Source organism: Crinia signifera, chromosome 9 (genome assembly GCF_055691185.1).
Source record: "Crinia signifera chromosome 9, ASM5569118v1, whole genome shotgun sequence".
In the NCBI taxonomy this organism is placed as follows: Eukaryota; Metazoa; Chordata; class Amphibia; order Anura; family Myobatrachidae; genus Crinia; species Crinia signifera.
This window is the reverse complement of record NC_139225.1, coordinates 63,716,115-63,735,413: the sequence shown is the minus strand read 5'-3', so window position 1 is coordinate 63,735,413 and position 19,299 is coordinate 63,716,115. Positions and strand designations below refer to the sequence as shown.

Sequence of the window (19,299 nt, the reverse complement as noted above, 5' to 3'; positions counted from 1 at the left end):
CGGTCGGGAGTGGGCGGATCCTGTTCTGCAGGATCCTCCGCACTACTGTGTGTGGCCACACACAGCCTCCTCCTTGCGGTGCAGCGGGTCCCACTGGATGGATCCCGCTGCGCTGTGATGTGTGGCCGCAGCCTTACAGAGAATATTTGAATATTCTCATCAGTCCCTGCCCCAATGATGCTTACACTGTATATTCCCTACCACATATACACACGCACAGTCATTCTAGGGTTAATTTTTATTGGGAGTCAATTAGCCTACCAGTATATTTTTAGATTGTGGGAGGAACCTGAGTACCCGGAGGAAATCCACGCAAACATGGGGAGAATATACAAACTAGGGCCATGGTGGGAATAGAACACATGACCTCAGTGCTGAGGCAGTGATGCTAACCATAAATAAATGCAGTGGTAATGTTATCAGACAGTAAATGTAAAGACACAGGTAAATTGTGGATGGGTATCAAATAAGCCTAGTACTGAATAGACCTTTAGACAAGACTAGTGTATTTTTATGACAATATTAATTTTATTAAAGTTCCCAAAGATGCGAGTTCTGCTAATCTCAAAAACATGCAGACTATAATGCTTACCTGGTAATGCCTTTGCCCACTTCACCACATGAACTAGCTGCCTCTCACCCAGCTCATTGAGGCTGCTAAGGAGCAAAGCAAAGCTATCAGGCTGGTTGTTGTCATGTCCGGCACACACCACCATAGGCTCTATGGCCTCCAGCACATTCAAGAAGATGGGTTGGCAGCTATACCCTTCAAGCTGTGGGATGGACATGTTGGGTGTCATTTCTCTGCCCTCTCCCTGTCCTGGTGATCCCTCCAACTCCTCCTGAGCTTTCAGGTTCCCCAACTTCTTCAGTTTCCTTGCTGCAAACATAAAAAAACATATTTAAAAATCTATATATTATAATGTATTTATTATATATAATTCACCGCTGCCAAATCTAGCATACAAGTGGATGTGTACTCGTACACATCCCCTCGCATGCAGCCAAAGGGGAGAGAAATCATTTGATGCTCACTGACCATCAAATTAGTTTTTCTCCCCTTTAGTAATAAAAGTCAGTGAAAACTGAGTTATTTCCTTCGCTGGTCGCTGAATACATGGTGGGTGCTGGCTTCATGTGATGTGAGCTGCCTGCCCCGAGCAGTAAATGCCACGCCTGCATTCCCAGGGGAAAACTCAGCATTTTTATGAGGATGCCCAGGGAACGCCCTGCTCCAGCCTCCTGTCTGCCCCTTCTGGACCGAACGGCCTGGGGAGTGTAAAACTTGCCGAAGCCACTTGCTCCTGGGGTTTGCACATGCGCACGATGTAAGGGGACACATTTGGCCCGCTAAGAGCGGGGACCGCAATGGCATCTAAGAATGAAAGTAAGATTCAAATATATTATACTGTAAATACTGTTTGTAAACAAATAAAAGCAAATATGATTAAGGGGATATCATTTCTATGCTTATAGAAGAATTCTTTCTTCATCTGTTAGATTCAAAACTGTAACCATGTGATCCTTCATAAACAGCAATAATATGTCAAGGTAATTTGCAATTGATGTGTGAAATCATGCCTACAAGCAACTGTCTCTATGTGTATATAGCTGTATATGGAAATCCATAGCAGAACACTTTGCAGCTCCGGGAGACTTGCCTACTTTTCTGGGCGGCACAGAGTGCCACTTGATTTTCGGAAGCCTCTGGTAGATTACATTTTGGATTAGTTCTGCGCTCTGCCCCTATTTGTGTTTCTAAATGAGTGCTCTCTATAGATTTTAAATAAAACTTAGAAGTTTATTGTAAATGAACAATTTATAAACAATATGTAAACAATATATATATATATATATATATATATATATATACATACAGTAAGTGTTGTGTGCATAATATTGTCTTATGCACAAATTAACCTTTTCAATGAAACTGACAAGCTCCCGGCTGTATCAGTTTATTCCCTCAAGGTTTTTTTGCCATAAGAAATCAAATAAACATGAAAAAAAGAAAAAGAAAGTATGCAACATGAATCAACAAACGTAAAAAAAATGCAAAAAAAAATACAAACAGAAAGTATAAGATACAAAATTGCAGACTATGAGAAAGTCCTGATGCTTTGACAGACAACCCTGACAGCCAACCAGAGAAGGAACTTAATAAACCTATCACAGCATAGGAAAACAAAATGGAGGGCTATTCAAACCAAGATGCCATCACCAGTATACACCTCCCTAGAAGAAGGCTGAAAGCTGAAACGCGTTGGTGGGCATCCACACTACCTTGCCAGAAGTCAGTTAACCTGCAGGAAGCATCCGTGTGAAGTTACAGACAGATTCAAGCAGTGTGTGCACACGCCAGAATGAGCAGCCGGAGGAAGAACAGCTCAACCAACGGACCAGCGCAGGTGAGTACGGGAAGAGGGAAAGTGGTGAATTGAACCCGGGGACCTGTAAGGAGGCAAGCGGTCACCGTGACGGGTCTCACAAAACCCGAAGCGGCGAGCCGTGACACCTCTGACAGACAGGGAGCAGTGCCCGGCTAACACTGAAGCCAGGTTAGCTGTGTAACATACATAGCTGCCAGTGCAAGCAGGAAGCTGACGTAGCCCATTAAGTTCGGGACCCGAGGAAACAAAAGACCCACTAGTACCCACACCCGGAAAACTACTCCCACTGACCACCGATGAAAGTAAAGAGGTACCTGAAACGTGCAATAATATAAAAGACAATTGAAAACATTTTTCTGTCCATTTCCAAGGATTACAAATAGCGGGACGCCGCTTATTCCAACATCAAAGGAAATAGACTAGAAAGACATTGGATGCTAGACATCCCAGACCGACAGACTTCAAAACCTGGCATATTTTATATATTCCTACAGATGTAGCTGGATTCATCTTTGCAGGGGATGGCGACGCCAGCCGCCATCCCCTGCCCCGCGGCATCTGTATGCCGGAAGGGGACGCGCGCGCACGAGGTGCGCGCGTGTCCCCTTCCGACGGTGCTGCCCTCGGTCGCCCGGTGCCCACACCGGGCGACCGCACCTCCCCGCAGTGCCCTCGGGTCCCCCCCAGCCCCCTCGAGCGGGAGGCGGACAGTATTGCGTCCGCCTCGCCGCCCGGATACTGAGACGCACGCGCGTCTCAGTCAGATGGAGCGCCGTGTTGCTGGCGATTCGCCAGCATCACTAAGGCCGGCTCCATCTGTATATACATGTTGTATACTTTTTTATTTTAAATTTTTTTCACTTTTATTTTATTTCTTATTGCAAAAAAACCTTGAGGGAATAAATTTTGCTGGCGATGCCCACTGTCGCGGTAACTCGGCGGTGGATGTTTAGAACATCCCAAAATGCCCATTTTTAGTTTAGAGAGTCTCCACCACAGTCATCTGTTAAGTGCAGCAGCTATCCCGAAAGTTCAGTGCACAGGTAAAACCAAAAATCTTCCCCTGGAAGAGTAAGCAAGTTCTTAGAGCGTAGACAAGTATGCCTAGGGCCCAGCCATCTGAAAATGATGGCTGCCCGGCTGGCGGCTGTCCGGGCAGTTTTGTTTCCTAGTAATATTTATTTATTTATTTATTTATTATTTATTAACAGTTTCTTATATAGCACATACATATTCCGCAGCACTTTACAGAGTAAAAGTAATAGTCTGTGTCTTTTGCTATTTACAATTAAACAACATTTTTCATGAACAATCCACCTAGCTACTAAATGCTTTTATAAGTGATATTGGGTTAAAACTGCAACATATCCATTTCTAATTGTTGAATCCATAAATGGAAACAAAGAACTAAAAGAAAGGACAATGTAAAAATGATGAATGCAGTGCCTCTCTGTCTGAAGGTAATGTGCTGAATGCTACTTACTATTAAAGAAGTTTGTTTCCAGTTAAATGTTCTCTTTCTACAGTATATATCCTTGACCTGGTATGGCCTTGCCCCAGATCACTACAGTTTTAAGGATCCATGGTTTCATTTTTTTTTTATTAATAATGCATTGTCAGATACTAGACTGCTGTCTTCCAGTAAAGTATATTAAAATTTAACTGCTACAAAATCTGAATCTTGAATAATAATTTGAAATGTGATCAATAATGTGTTTGTTAGTTGATAATACAGAATACTTTTACACAGCGCTGTGTTTCCGATGGTACTCATTGGTACGCAGAACCAGCTTTTTGCCATTTCAGAAAATAATTCAATTAAGCATCTGAAGAGTACGGAAGTTCCCATAAACCTTTTATCACCTTAGAACTTTAGGTGAGTACTGATACCTCTCTGTGTACTGGTACCATTTTGATAGAAATAAAAACATTGGTTTTAGAATATAGCCAAATTGCTTCAGGATCAGTGCCATACTTTAATGGGCATTCATGAGAGTGCAGGTCTGCCTTGCAAATGATGTTTTGTGACAACATGTGACAAGTTTTGCATGAATGCCTCTGTTTTAAATGAGGAGCACATTGATTTGCTGTTCAGAAATGCTGGTATCGGAGTGCAGCATTTTTTATGCATCTGATGCTGAGAGCTGGATGGATCGGTTTGTTCCTTGCTGATGGGCATTCAGTTAGCAGATTACTCAGCCAAAAAGGAAATGCATGTGCATTTAAGGGTTATTCTCTGTTTAATGCGAGACTACAGAGCATTTTTATTCTTCCAACAGGATTTTTATACATATCCTCAGAGTAGGGGAACCAGGCATCGGTCTCTACTATCAATGGGGATCCTTTAGCTACTTACACTGCACATTAGACTGCAAAGAACATTTGGTACTTTTCAAGCAATACAAACATTCAGTCAAAAATGGCACACACACTTTCATGATTAATTAAAGTCATATAATAAGTTAAACTAAGCACTATTTTAAGAGAAAATGGAAATGTTAAAAATATAATGGAGAAGGTCACACAGGATTAGCTGGAAGGACCTTGAAGTGTTTATTCACTCCCAGTCAACATGCAAAAAGTCATATGGATTATTAGTACAGTTCTTTTGGAATTCCCAATTTTTATTTTTATTTTACTTTAAAGTAACAGACCAATCTTGGCTATATTGGGGGAAATTTACTAATGGAAATTTGTAAAATATAGGTGTATTTGTATCCAGAAATACACTTATTTTTGACATTTACTATCCCGAAAATACAGCAATTCGTATTCGTATTGATGTGCTATCAATACGAATACGAATTGCTGTATTTTCGGGATAGTAAATGTCAAAAATAAGTGTATTTCTGGATACAATATTTTACAAATTTCCTTTAGTAAATATTCCCCATTATTTCTGACCTCTCCAACTTGCCTCATTTTCACTCTTCTCCTGAAACATTTACAGACTATGGGCGAGATGTATTAAGCTTAAAATGTGGTAAAACTCCTGTTTCACTGCATTTTCATATGTATTAAAACCCAGCCGCACGATACCGCCGGGCAGGGTATGGCCACCTTTGGGTGGCGATACCCTATAGAAGCATACTGCAGGTCCTCCACGCATGGTGGGGGCGTGGCGAGGGGTGGCAATATCTATACATCCTGCCCTATTTCCTTGGAACTGTAATAATTACAATACTACACATATTGGACAAGTTGTCTAATATAATTATAGTGAACCATGTGCGTTTAGGACATGCATAGACAACACACCAAGGGACAGGTGTATAGTTAGTTTAATTTCTGACCAGGTAAAAATCATGTAAATTTGTCCTACCTATGGCAGTTGGCCCGACAAGCGATGCATGACGCAGCATAGCGAAATCTGGCGTATGGCATTGCCAGGGAGTGTAATGCTTATGTTCATCCACCTGATGAAATACAGTACAGTAATATAGTCCGAAAATTAACATTTTGTAAATAAAGTATGCTATGAAGTCAATCATTCTCGGCCCGCCACTATGTTTTACAGTAATTACGCTACACAGACGCTCATTCAGCCCCAGGGATACAGTGGAGAAATAGAGTTTAGCCCCGCAAGAGTGGGCTAAGCTCAGCATACATTTCCCCACCGAGTCCCTGGGGCTGAATATATGTCAGGATTCGCGGTATGCGTCCGCGCCTGCAGCCGCATCTATTACCATCATGCTGGTGCATCCTGTGGCGCAGACCCACAGTCCATGGTGAGATGTGCCCTGTGTTCTCCCAAGGCGTATTCATGTTCCACGCCGGTCCCTTGTTGCATTGGCACTGCCATGACACCTGCGGTCAGCTGACAGGGTGAGTCAAGGAGTGACTAGAAGGGAACCAATAAAGGTTTTGGGGCAAACTTAGAAAATATAGAAAAAGCATATATATAGTATAAGAATTAACTTTTAATAGTACAACTAAAAAAAATTATATTTTTTAGTCCTACTATTAAAGTTAATTGTTATACTCTATATATACTTTTTCTATATTTTCTAAGTGTGCCTTACAAAAACCTTACTGATCCACTTCTAGTCACTCCTTGACTCACCCTTTTAGTTACTACGGGCAGCACGTGACATCACCGCACACATCACGTGGCTGCAGCAGCAAGAGGGAGCCAGTGGAGCAGTGGCACAGCCAAGAAGAATAACTGGAAAGTTCTTAATTGTTGGTGTTATTGAAAGGAGGAATGGGGGCTGTTTGAAAGGACTTGGGGCATGTTATTGAAAGGAGGAATGGGGGCTGTTTAAAAGGACTGGGGCATGTTATTAAAGGAGGACTGGGGGCATGTTATTAAAGGAGGACTGGGGGCATGTTATTAAAGGAGGAATGGGGGGTGTTTAAGAAGGACTGGGGGCATGTTATTAAAATAAGCCCTACCCCAAAAATAAGCCCTATGGTGTTTTTTGTTGAAAAGAAAAAAAAAGACAGTGCCTTATTATCAGGGAAACACGGTAGCAATTAGCATCCCGATGTGCAGAACAAGCACTTAATGGGGGAAAAAAACTCACAAAAATTACATATACAGACATTGTAAATCGAGTCCCCCTCCCAGCTCCCGGAAAGCTGGCAATCTCCCGCCCCCCCCCCCCCCCCTTGGTGGCGGGTCACGTCATTGTAGACGGTGGTGGTGTCTATAATAGTGCAATTGCACTGGCAATGCCCCCAAACAGGTTATTGCCTCTGCCCCACCATGCTCCTTTTTACGCCCGGTGGCAGCCCCCCTACCCTGCCTCACTGAGCTGGCTGCCCACTCCTGGATAGGGCAGCCAGAAAGTAGGCAAACCTGATATACAGCATATGAGCTTTTTTGACAAATCAAAGTATATTTTGCAATTTTAAGGATGTAAATAATTTATAAAAGCTTTGTTTATTACAAATCTTGTACTCATTATTTTATTTAAAATGTTGTGCTCAGCATTTCTACTGAGAAAGGAGGTCTGGTTCTTTTGGTGCAGCCTAGATGATCATATCATAACTGTTGTCTTTATGAGACAATGGCCCTAATTCAGCATGGATTGCTAATGTGAGAATTCATAGTGGACTGTGAGGAGAAAGCCACCACCTAGACAAAAAGAAGGCGCCCCTTGGTAAATTGCGAGAGAATTGCTAAATGGATTGCTAATCGCTATCCTCATGCAAATACATCTGCAAATCCCGAACCATTGAACACATTTTGCCATCTGTGCTATTGTTAGTAGGTCTGAGGCTTGCACTAATCTGCGACTGAAAAAAAGGGATTGAAGTGGTCATTGCTGACATCACAGACCCTCCTCAAAACCGCCTGGTTACGGTTGCGTTTTTTCCACCACTCCCAGAAAATGGTAGGTTACCACCCCCAAACGCTGGTTTCCAGTCAGTTAAACTCCAGCCACATTGTATTTACAATCCATACATACTGTATATTCAGTTGCCAATTCCCCTAATGCGTGCGCCAATGTGAGAACAACTGTGTATGGTATGCATACGCAGTTGTTCGAATTCTCCCATTGGCGATCCATGGTGAATTAGGCACAATATCGCTACCAGCAGTCTGTTGTATGCGCTGTGGATAGGGACTACCATGCCTCTTGTTTTTTTCCCAATCAGCTTTCCTTTGTGTTCTATTATTTCTTTACGAGGTGGTAGGCTGGCACCTATGATATTTCACTATTGCTATGGAAATATAGTGTAACTGCAGGACACACATTTGCTTACTACAAACATCCTCCAGCACCAGTAGCTAGGAGGGAACTGACATCCCCAAGTATCTATCAATTATACAGGGAAGCCTCTAACATGAAACGTTTACACTGATTTTCAGGTCGATAGCAGCCCACTCAGCAGAATAGACTCACTTTACCTGCTGCTCACTTGACATGAAAGTAGATGCACTCAAGTTACCAAAGAGACATAAATATTGATGAGAAACTGGTTTTCATTTGCAAGTGGCCTGATATTCTGTGTCGTACATTTGTAATTGCATGTGTACAGTACAGTTTGCTTTATATAGGGGGTTATTTTGGTTCACTCCTTCTGGCACATTCCTTCTTAGATGGACAAAACCATGTGCACTGCAGGGGGGCAGATGTAACATGTGCAGAGAAAGTTAGATTTGGGTGATTTATTTTGTTTCTTTGCAGGGTAAATAGTGACTGCTTTATTTTTACACTGCAATATAGATCTCTCTTTGAAGTAAACCCCCACCCAAAGACTTAAGTAGTCTTTAAATCAGGGATTAACACATGGAAAACCACTGTTTCAGTGTAAACCAGGGTCACCTACCTGACCCTCTCCTTCAGGGGGAAAATGCTCAGTTCTTGGACTTCCCTGGTAATGTGGCAGAGGCGAAGGGAGGCTGGAGCCAGTGGCGCACACGCTCCGGGCGCCAAACCCGAACCCCTCCGCAAATGAGCCGGGAGTCAGGGTCTGCCTACACCGCAGCACCTGTCATAGGAGCGGGCAGCCGCTCTCTGTTTTACGGTGCCGCTGCCTGTATGTCTAAAGACAGCTGACAGGCACATAAGGGAGAGCTGGTCCATGTTACACTGTGCACCGAGTCCAGCAGCCCTCTCTTCCTCAGCGGAAGGACCCTTATGTGCCTGTCAGCTGTCATTAGGCATACAGGCAGCGTAAAACAAAGAGCAGCGCCCATTTCCCCCAGGCCTCTGTACACCCTGCACGGTGCGCTTCATATTATAATTTATTCTGGTAGCTCCTGGCTGCCGCAGACTGTCAGAGATTATGACAGGCAGCGAGTGGCTCCCCAAGGTCCTCACTCTGGACATTTGGATCCGCCCCCTACCCATTCCTCCCTGCTCCAGTCTATCTGCTGCGCCTGTCAATCTAATGAAAAGGCAGTAGCTCCGCCTCCCCTTCCCTTTTATCTGTCTATGTGGACAGTGCAGTTCTCAACACTCTGTTTCCGTTTATCTCCTCCCCGCTTCTTCCATATTCTCCTTCTCTACCCTGTCCTTTCCCCGACCCTCAGTCAGGACTGGAGAAGATTTAAAAAGCAAACAGGTGCAGAAGAAACAGTAAGTGTTTTATTATAAAAGTATATAATATATGTTTTTAATAATTATATTTTGTTTTATATTGAGACCCTTTTCAAATAATGGGGTGGGTGGGGTATGTTTATGTATAGATACTGGGCCAGATTCAGCTTGTAACCCTGAAGTGTGGAAATCACTATTTGGCAACCTCACATTTCTGCACATACTGGTGTGGGCATACTGTATGTATAGGCAGCACTACTAGTGTCAGCAACTGATGTGGGCATATGTATAGGCAGCGCTACTGTTGGAAACTGGTGTGGGCATGTATATAGCCAGCACTAATACCATTGGCAACTGCTGTGGGCATATGTAAAGGCAGCAATACTGCCATCAGAAACTGGTGTGGACATATGTATAGGCAGTGCTACTGCCATCAGAAACTGGTGTGGACATATGTATAGGCAGTGCTACTGCCATCAGAAACTGGTGTGGGCTTTATGCATAGGAAGTGCTACTACTGTCAGAAACTTGTGTGGGCATATGTATAGGCAGCGCTACTACCATCGGCAACTGGTGTGGGCATATGTATAGGCAGCACTACTGCCATCAGAAACTGGTGTGGACATATGTATAGGCAGCGCTACTACCATCAGAAACTGGTGTGGGCATATGTATAGGCAGCACCGGCCCTGCTCAGTCGTCTGTGATGACGAGCCGGCCGGATGACTGACTGCTGCTGGCTGCCGCCCTGCTGTGCATCCTCAGTCTGTCACATCAGGGTTGATTTTAGTTTTTAAGTAGGGATCATGGGAATTAACCATAATCATGGATCATGGGGTTTGGGGGATTGGTGGGGGTGCGAAACATGCCCTTGCTCCAGGCATCATGGCACCTATCTACACCGCTGAATGTAGGATTGCCATCACCTGTGGTTAATCACCTTTCTTATCAATTACCTAGCTCCCCACAGGTGATGGCAATCATATATTACCAGGGAAGTCCATGAACAGAGCATTGTCTCCCTGAAGGAGAGGGTCAGGCAGGCAACCCTGGCGTAAACTGGTGCCTTCTCGCAGACTCGGGGGTTATAAGTAATTTGAACACGTCACATTGTTGCATGCAGTACAACTTTTTTAAATACAGTATACTGGGAGATCTTAAAGCCCATACAGTATAATCTAAAATGCAAGCAACTTTATGTTACAGAGCTGCTAAGAACATTACACAACCATATATATGTAGTGGTTTAGGATCTTAACTCAGATTAAGTTTATTGAAATAGGTGCAGTAGGAAGATTGTTTCCCAAACACAGTAACTGAAGACTGTTCTTTTACCAGAGAGGAAGCCACTCATTTAATATTATACTGAAGATGAGAAATCTATAAACTGAGCCATCCAACAAGAGTATTCCATGTTTCACATATTTAAACAGGTTTTAGTGTTGCAGCATTTTTAGTATATTTGCATATTAATGTTACTGGATTATTTTTGTACAACACATAACTAAAAAAACATAACTGTTGGGCACAATGAAGCTAGTTTCAACCTGACTCAAGAGTGTAAGCGTTTGTAATAAGGTTGGAAAGTATGCAATTATGGCAGCAGAATGAAAATAAAAAGCACTGCTTGCCAATGTGCTCATCTCCTGACACGGTGCCGATATTACATTATTAAAGGAACTCAATCACACCTCAATATCTTGGCCACATTGTCATTAAGAAACCTGCAAGCACAGTGTTCTCCCCAGAAAATATCCCCAGCTGGGTGACATTATGCAGTAGCCGGCCGGGGACACACTGAATACAAAGGCAGGGAGGTTACTGACTGAAGTCTTACATTCATTCTAAGAGGTACATTTACTAAAGCTTCTAAAAATTAAAAGAGGCGATGTTTTCCAAAGCAACCAATCAGATTCTGTCTAGCATTTCTCTATTGTATACTAGAGAATGATAGAATCTGATAGGATGCTATGGGCAACATCACCTCTTTTCATTTGAGCACAAACACCAAGGAGCAGAGCACTGCACTAATCTACCGTTAAATTCTACAACCCAACCCAGACTGGGCATCTGCATAGTGAAGCAGCTAGCCCCGAACAACCAAGAGAAGTGCGCAGGAACCAAAAACTTGCAATTATATACCAAATATATAACAAAACAGTGTATACAAAATCTGTGATAGGTCAGAATAATAAAACTGGTACCGCTGATGTGGTACCCCTGTGCTCACACCTGTGTGTCTGCATTTGTGAGTAGGTATGCTATGGTGAGTCTGCTATGTGGAGCATGCCTGCTGTGGTGAGTACACCTGTTATGGTGAGCATGGCTGCTGTGGTGAGTACACCTGCTATAGTGAGCATGCCTGCTGTGGTGAGTACACCTGCTATGGTGAGCAGGCTGCTGTGGTGAGTTCACCTCCTATGGTGAGAATGCCTGCTGTGGTGAGTACACCTGCTATGGTGAGCAGGCTGCTGTGGTGAGTTCACCTCCTATGGTGAGAATGCCTGCTGTGGTGAGTACAACTGCTATGGTGAGCATGCCTGCTGTGGTGAGTACACTGCTATGATGAGCAGGCTGCTGTAGTGATTTCACCTCCTATGGTGAGTACACCTGCTATGATGAGCAGGCTGCTGTAGTGATTTCACCTCCTATGGTGAGCATGCCTGCTGTGGTGAGTACACCTGCTATGATGAGCAGGCTGCTGTGGTGAGTTCACCTCCTATGGTGAGAATGCCTGCTGTGGTGAGTACAACTGCTATGGTGAACATGCCTGCTGTGTTGCGTACACCTGCTATGTTGTGTGTGTACTATGATGAGCATGACTCCTATATTGAGCATGTATGTTATGGTGAGTGTATCTGCTATGTTGAGCATGCCTGCTTTGGTAACTACACCTGTTATGGTGAACATGGCTGCTGTGGTGAGTACACCTGCTAAGGTGAGCATGCCTGCTGTGGAGAGTACACCTGTTATGGTGAGCATGCCTGCTGTGGAGAGTACACCTGTTATGGTGAGAGTGTGTACTATGATGAGCATGACTCCTATATTGAGCATGTATGTTATGGTGAGTGTATCTGTTATGTTGAGCATGCCTGCTTTGGTGAGTACACCTGTTATGGTGAACATGGCTGCTGTGGTGAGTACACCTGCTATGGTGAGCATGCCTCCTGTGGAGAGCACACCTGTTATGGTGAGAGTGTGTACTTTGATGAGCATGACTCCTATATTGAGCATGTATGTTATGGTGAGTGCACCTTCTATGTAGGCATGTCTACCATTTCTGAGGCAGAGAGATCTCTGTTCACATACACAACTGGCTAGTCGCTGCATATAGCACGTCTGCATGTTTGTCCTATTCTGAATCCTACAAAGTCCAATCTGTTTTCCAGTGAAATTGGGCATTATAGGATGGCAATTAAGCAGCAACAATGCATTGCACAAAACTAAAATATCTTATGGGAGTGTCATAGTAGTAGTAGAGGAAGGGAAACATCTTGCACAGGGCTGGTTGAAGTGCCCATATTAATGATAACGTTTGCAACAGTTGTTGGAAAATCACTGGCTGGCCCCGTTACTGCTTGCAGCCAACACAGATTCTAACATCAATCAGTAAACCTGGTTTCCATGTCTGCTTGAAAGCTTCAGCAACTTTCCAATTTGACTTCCTACACAGAAATTTTTCTATCCAGTTTTACTACCAGCCGCTTTAACAATATATCACAGTGAATAGGAGGGGTCTAATCAGGAGTGGGAAGTGTGGTCAGTGGGAGGGATCAGTATGCAGGGATGTAGTCCTGTGTACAGAAAGGCATTGCAGTACTGATAGAACTTCTATAGAGGACAGCAGGGCTGACTTGAAGGCCATTCTAATGGCGTGGTCACACGGCACCCAACAGCACCGGGAGAACAGTGTGGCTGCTGTTTGGATCAATGATTTGCACCAATATTAAACAAACATTCTGTTGCATCTTCTGGGCTCATCTTCTGGCTTAGACACCTCTTGACATCATGGATGTCATACAGTCCAGAGAGGACAGGTAGGCAATTAATTGTGGTGGCAGGTACAGATAGTAAAGGACTGTCTGATTATCACCCCCCCCCCCTCCATATCCCACAATCTCAAAAACAGTTTGCAGAGGTTAACACATGAAATGGTTGACATGAGATTTTCACTTCTTTTTGGTGTCACTGTCTACATCATTGTCCAGGATACCACTGCAGTCGACACACTTTACCATTTCCAACCAGAGTCCAAGTGGATGGCAATGTTTGTAAAAGTACAAAAAATTGTGAAAAAACTCATGTTGACCTCTTCATGTGTCAATGATTGTCACGTCAACCTATTGCTTGTGTTAACCTTTTGACCCTGTTGACTATATATATATTTCAATGTAGTGGTAAATCCTGCATTCCACAGAAGTTTTATTGCATAAATAGAGATGGAAAGACAATTATGTCATTTCGTTATGCTCCTTAGGCAAGGCTGAAATATAAAAAGGAGTGAAAAAGCCCTCTGATAGGGCGAAACGTGGTAGAGGTCTACCCAGCTAACAGCCTTTTTTGGAGATATTTGGAGATATTTGCCCAGACACCGATATCCAGGATCTGTAAGTCTCCTGTGCACAATAATACCAGAACCATCTCAATTGGGAGAAAACGGAGCAGGTCCCACGTCATCACGCTTCCAAGAGCCGTCAGGAGAACTCCGGTGAGATTGAGGGGATACGGCAGCACAGGTGAGAGCAGCGCTAGCCATCCGGACTAACCACACAGCTTCAAACATCCACACAGCGTCCTCCCCAACAACCCGCTCACCGGGGGGACACTCCATACCGGCTGTGACAACAACGCACAGTGTGTGCAGGTGAGAGATGCGCCGCTGTGCGCCACTATCAGTCATCAAGCTATTTGCTTAAAACTCATCACAGGCACGCTGCTGTGCACTATTATCATTCACCAAGCTACTTTGCCCAAATTCATCATAGACGTTACAAATCCTGTACTATACCTTTATTAAAAGGACTACATCTGGAGATAAAGGCTACTAGCGCCCGATAAAAACAAACCCATCTAACCTTTTCAAAAATAATTAATTTCTTTCTATTCCTAGGTATATGGACTGAGAATTTTTATATATTATATATTTTTTATTTCAAGGCTCATATTAATTGAATATACTTTTTACATCTGCATATTCATTGCATGATTGTCTATATGCTATGTAATTATATTATTTTGTTAAGTTGTAGGTGGCCGCCTATAAATTTGTATTGTTTTTATATGTTATTCTTTTTATAAGAAAATAAATATATATAAAAATGACTATTCAAAACTAATGAAAATGTGTGTGTGAAATGACTTCATCCATGGTGCATTTATAAACATAAGAACAGCACAGAAACTCCATTCGTTTTTTGGTTTTCAATTGGATCTGTTTGTGGCCTGTACCTACATTGGGTCAGGTAATAGACAGATTGAGGGTACCTGCACTGGTACATGTGGGAGAACTGCAGCTAAAATATAGACTCATCATACTTGTATATATATATACACAAGAAATTATTTTCATATACTGTATATATCTATTGATTTTTTAATTAGCGCCCAACCCACCACTATTAATTTAGTGGTTCCTGTTGTCTAACCTAGACATTAACTGTCAGCCATCCGTTCACCGTAATTTTGTGCAATTGTAATTTTCTAGTGAGTAGCGGTGGTTTCCAAAACAATTTTCCAGTTCCTCTCTTGACTTGTTCTTCTGTGGATGCCATTCCAATGTATTGGTAAATCCTGCATTCCACAGAAGTTTTATTGCATAAATAGAGATGGAAAGACAATTATGTCATTTCGTTATGCTCCTTAGGCAAGGCTGAAATATAAAAAGGAGTCTGGCTGCAATAAAACGGGATGTAGCCATGGGAATATACTGTATACAGATGGCTGATGGTTTGGATGACGGCAGTCCGAATCCTGACAGAGGCTCCAAAAGTATACTTACACTCTCCCCTTCTCTCTAACGTTCCCTAACTACTGCCTAAACCAGTGGTTGCCAAACTGTTTTGAGTAGTGGCACCCTATATTATCAGAATTATTTTTCACTGCACTCCTCAGCCATACATTTCTTATTTAGAAAATAAGAAAAATATATTAAATTAAGAAGATTGTGTTTATATGTAATCCCTAGTTTCAATTATTTAATGAAGGACAAGATTCACTTCTGTTTGTCCACATATTTCATGATTGGCAGCCACTAGCTTTGGTTTGGCCAATTACATTGACATTAAATAGTTTGATTTGGTCCTGGACCCAAGGCACCTCTCTCTGCAAGTGACACCCATTTTGGGAACCAATGGCCTAACTCTAACACCCCTACCCCCACATGCAGCGCTGCGTAATGCGAACCCTTCTAACTTGCTGCCAAAGCTTTACCTGCCTTTTTAGTGCCTTACCCTCCCCAACAGCCTAACCCTCTAACCCCACTTAGTGTAGAAACCTAGGCCTCCCCTTAACCCTTACAGTCCCGGGTAAACTTATAACAGGGATGTCGGGGCACTGGCATTAGCATTTACATTAGTTATACAGCTTGGCTGATGGCAGGGATTCCATAAACAGGATTTCAACTGCCGTCACCATGCTAACTACATCCCGTAGTCATGATGTCAACATTTACAATATTAGCATGTGCAGAATGTCGATGTGAATTGCAGACATTCTGCATGGATAGGCAACAGAGAGTTATGGTTTAGCTATGGGAAGGAAGGTTAGATTTAGGCACTGTAAAGGACCCCATACATTAGGCCGACTTGTCCTAGGGACAAGTCGGACCCAATTTACCTGCGAGCCGCCCGGCAGCTCCCCGGGAGGCTCACATACAATTTGGCACTTGATGTGCCATTTTTTACATGGGATAAATCGCATGCGATTTATCCCATGTTAAAAAAAACCCGGGGAGCTGCAGGGCGGTGAGGAGTAGTGGGGGCGGGCAGCGGCAGTAGTGGGGGCGGGCAGCGGCAGTGGTGGGGGCAGGCAGCGGCGGCGGTGGGGGCGGCCAGCGGTGGTGGTGGGGGCATAGTGTATGGGGGCCTTAAGAGGGATCAATTGAGGAGACATCCACACCCACAAAGGCACTGCTATCAGGGCTCCCAATCAGTGGAACCAGACTTAAAGTATCAGCTTGTTAAGCAGTGCACAAGCAGAGCTGTACCGGGAAAGGCGCATTTCAAAGAGACACAGTATTGCTGATAATGCTGCACTCCACATTACACACAGTCCCATTACCAAACAACTAAATACATAGGCTATACAGGTCCCTATACAAATTCTGGATTTCTGTGTAATAAGTTTGTTTTTTAATTTAATAATTTAATTATTTTGCCCCTCCCCCTCTCACACACACCTACCCTTATCTAGCAGCAGGACTAATATTTTTTTATTGTCAACAAAATACACTACTGTGAGGAATAATGTATATAAGGGGCAATACTACTATGCAACATAACATAAATAAGGGGTTCTGCTGTGTGACATAATGTTAATAAAGGCACTAATGTGTGATATAATGTAAATAATAAGGAAATGCAGGGTGCCCCCCCCCCCCCCCCCAGTGCGAGCGCCATGCCGACTATGCAAGCCGGCAAAGGCACTTGCACAGAAGCCCTGCACATGCGCATATGAGAATATGCGCTGAGCTTAATCATCGGTCCCCCATGCGAACAAACCGGCATTTACAATAAAAAAAAAAAAAAATTTTAAACGGGACAGACTAGATGACCCAAGTGGTTCTTATCTGCCGTCATGTTTCTATGTGACGTAAAATTAATAAGGGTACTAACATGTGACATGTGAAGAATCAAAGATATTAGAAGAGAATGTGAGTATTAAAAGTTGTAAATTATGTTTTATTTACATCTGAGACGCTACCTCAAACTTGATCATTAACATTTTGATTAAGACCACTGGCATTGGGGCAGATGTATGAAGTCTGGAGAAGAGATAAACTGGAGATAACGTAAAAGGAGATAATGCACCAGCCAATGAACTGTGTTTAAAAATGACAGTTGGGAGTTGATTGGCTGGTGCGTTATGTCCTTTCACTTTATCTCCACATTATCTCCAGTTTATCTCGTCTCCAGGCTTAACTGCTCCCATTGTTATCTATAGAAAAAACAGCCAACAGGAGATATCTCCTTAGTCATAATAGGTTGTCATTAGCTAGTGAATACACTGAGGTGAGCTTGTGTTGTCATTAGAATGTATAAACTGTGTATCCTGAGAAAGATGACCATTTGACATGTATAGGTTATCAGATTAGCTGTCAATCAGATTAACATCTGACTCACAGTACAAAATAATTGTTCATGTCTGCTGGAAGGGGCAATTTTTAAAGGTAATATCATTCAAGGGACAGAGATAGTTACATGACAGGACAGTCTTTAGCCTATTTTGGGTTCTCAAAAGAAGTACCCCTTGGAGCGGGCACCAGACCACATATGTATTCAGGGTTGAGCAATACGGCAGCTTAGACTCAGGGCAGTTGAAAGCATTCTCAGTTTTCATTTGGTATATGGAGTAAAATGTATACTTCTATAGAGAGACTTATACTGTACTAACAGGCTAAATGAGGAGGGTTCCATCTGTAGTATATGCAGAGGTGGACTGTGTTTTTCATATCTCAGAGAAGTATTGTTTTTAAATTCTGAAACCTCTCCACTATCCCAAACACAATGGGGGAAATTTACTAAGATGGAAGTTCAATTTTACATGGGATGTTGCGATGGTCAACCAATCAGAATCTACTTCTTATTTATTTAGCACCTTCTAGAAGATAATAGATAGTATCTGATTGGTTGCCCATAGCAACATCCCATATGAAATAGAACTTCCATTTTAGTATATTTACCCAATTATAAATATATTCTAAAATAGCTAAGAATTAATAGGACCCCCCAGATCTTAGACTATCAGATCGTAGGTAAAGTTATATGAAGGTGATTTCTAAATCACAAGAGCATGTCAGGGTAGGTCCAAGGCTTTATTACTCAAAGCCACCCATCATCCAGTCCTGGGATGCTGTCACCCAGTAGTGATACTCTGGGGGGACGGGACATGAAGGGTGATGATCTATTGTTCTAAGTTGAACTTAGGTATCCCTTCTGTATAGGAGTTTTAACATGTCAATGCTAAAGCTTCTCGGCACCCTAGGCAAACTTCATCCTACTCCTCAACCCCACACTGCTATTAATATTCACTTTCCAGCCACTCATGTCATCTCAGAAGTGTTATGTAGCTACCTCAGGCAGGTCTGTCACATAATTAGCCCATTACCATGGGTTTTGGCTACTCAGTCTGCCTCTCTCCCAGTGCTGGTCATAGCTCATAGTTGTGGTGTGAGCCCTGACACTCAGCTTCCTGCTTTAGTCATTGAGGGCCAGATGCGCTAAGCTTCAAAAGTGATAAAATGGAGTGATAAAAAGACAGCCAATCAATTCCTACCTGCCATGTTACAGACTGTTTAAAAAAAAATGTCAGACAGGAGCTGATTGGCTGGCTGTTTATCACTCTCCATTTTATCACTTTTGAAGCTTAGTGCATCTGGCCCTTAGTCTCTAGCCAGCCCCAGCATCTGTTCCAGCTCCGTGTTCTGCCAGTCTTCAGTATTTCTCCAGCTTGGTTTTCCATTCACCTTCTTTTGTGTTTCAGTCAGTTACCCTTTCTGTTCTCCCGTATTGTATTCAGTATTCTCCCATTTTTATCAGCCTGTTTCCTTATTGTTTTCCTCTCTCCAGTTCTGGTAATGGCCCCAGTGTCTCATACCTGTCGCTCTACCCTTCATCAGCCTGTGTCTAGCTTTATTGTCTGTCACTATTCATTATCTCACTCTCCAGCCTCTCAGCCACTGCCTCCTCTCTGTTCCTAGT

The 19,299-nt window shown here is 43.0% G+C and overlaps 1 protein-coding gene across 1 annotated transcript in view; it reads right to left on the bottom strand.

The window, feature by feature from the left end:
* AR (androgen receptor) overlaps positions 1 to 19,299 on the bottom strand; it is a 274,049-nt gene that overhangs the window by 26,778 nt on the left and 227,972 nt on the right. The window contains exon 4 of the mRNA XM_083159122.1: positions 593 to 880. Coding sequence (XP_083015248.1) covers positions 593 to 880 — 288 coding nt within the window. The remainder of the gene's footprint in view (positions 1 to 592; positions 881 to 19,299) is intronic.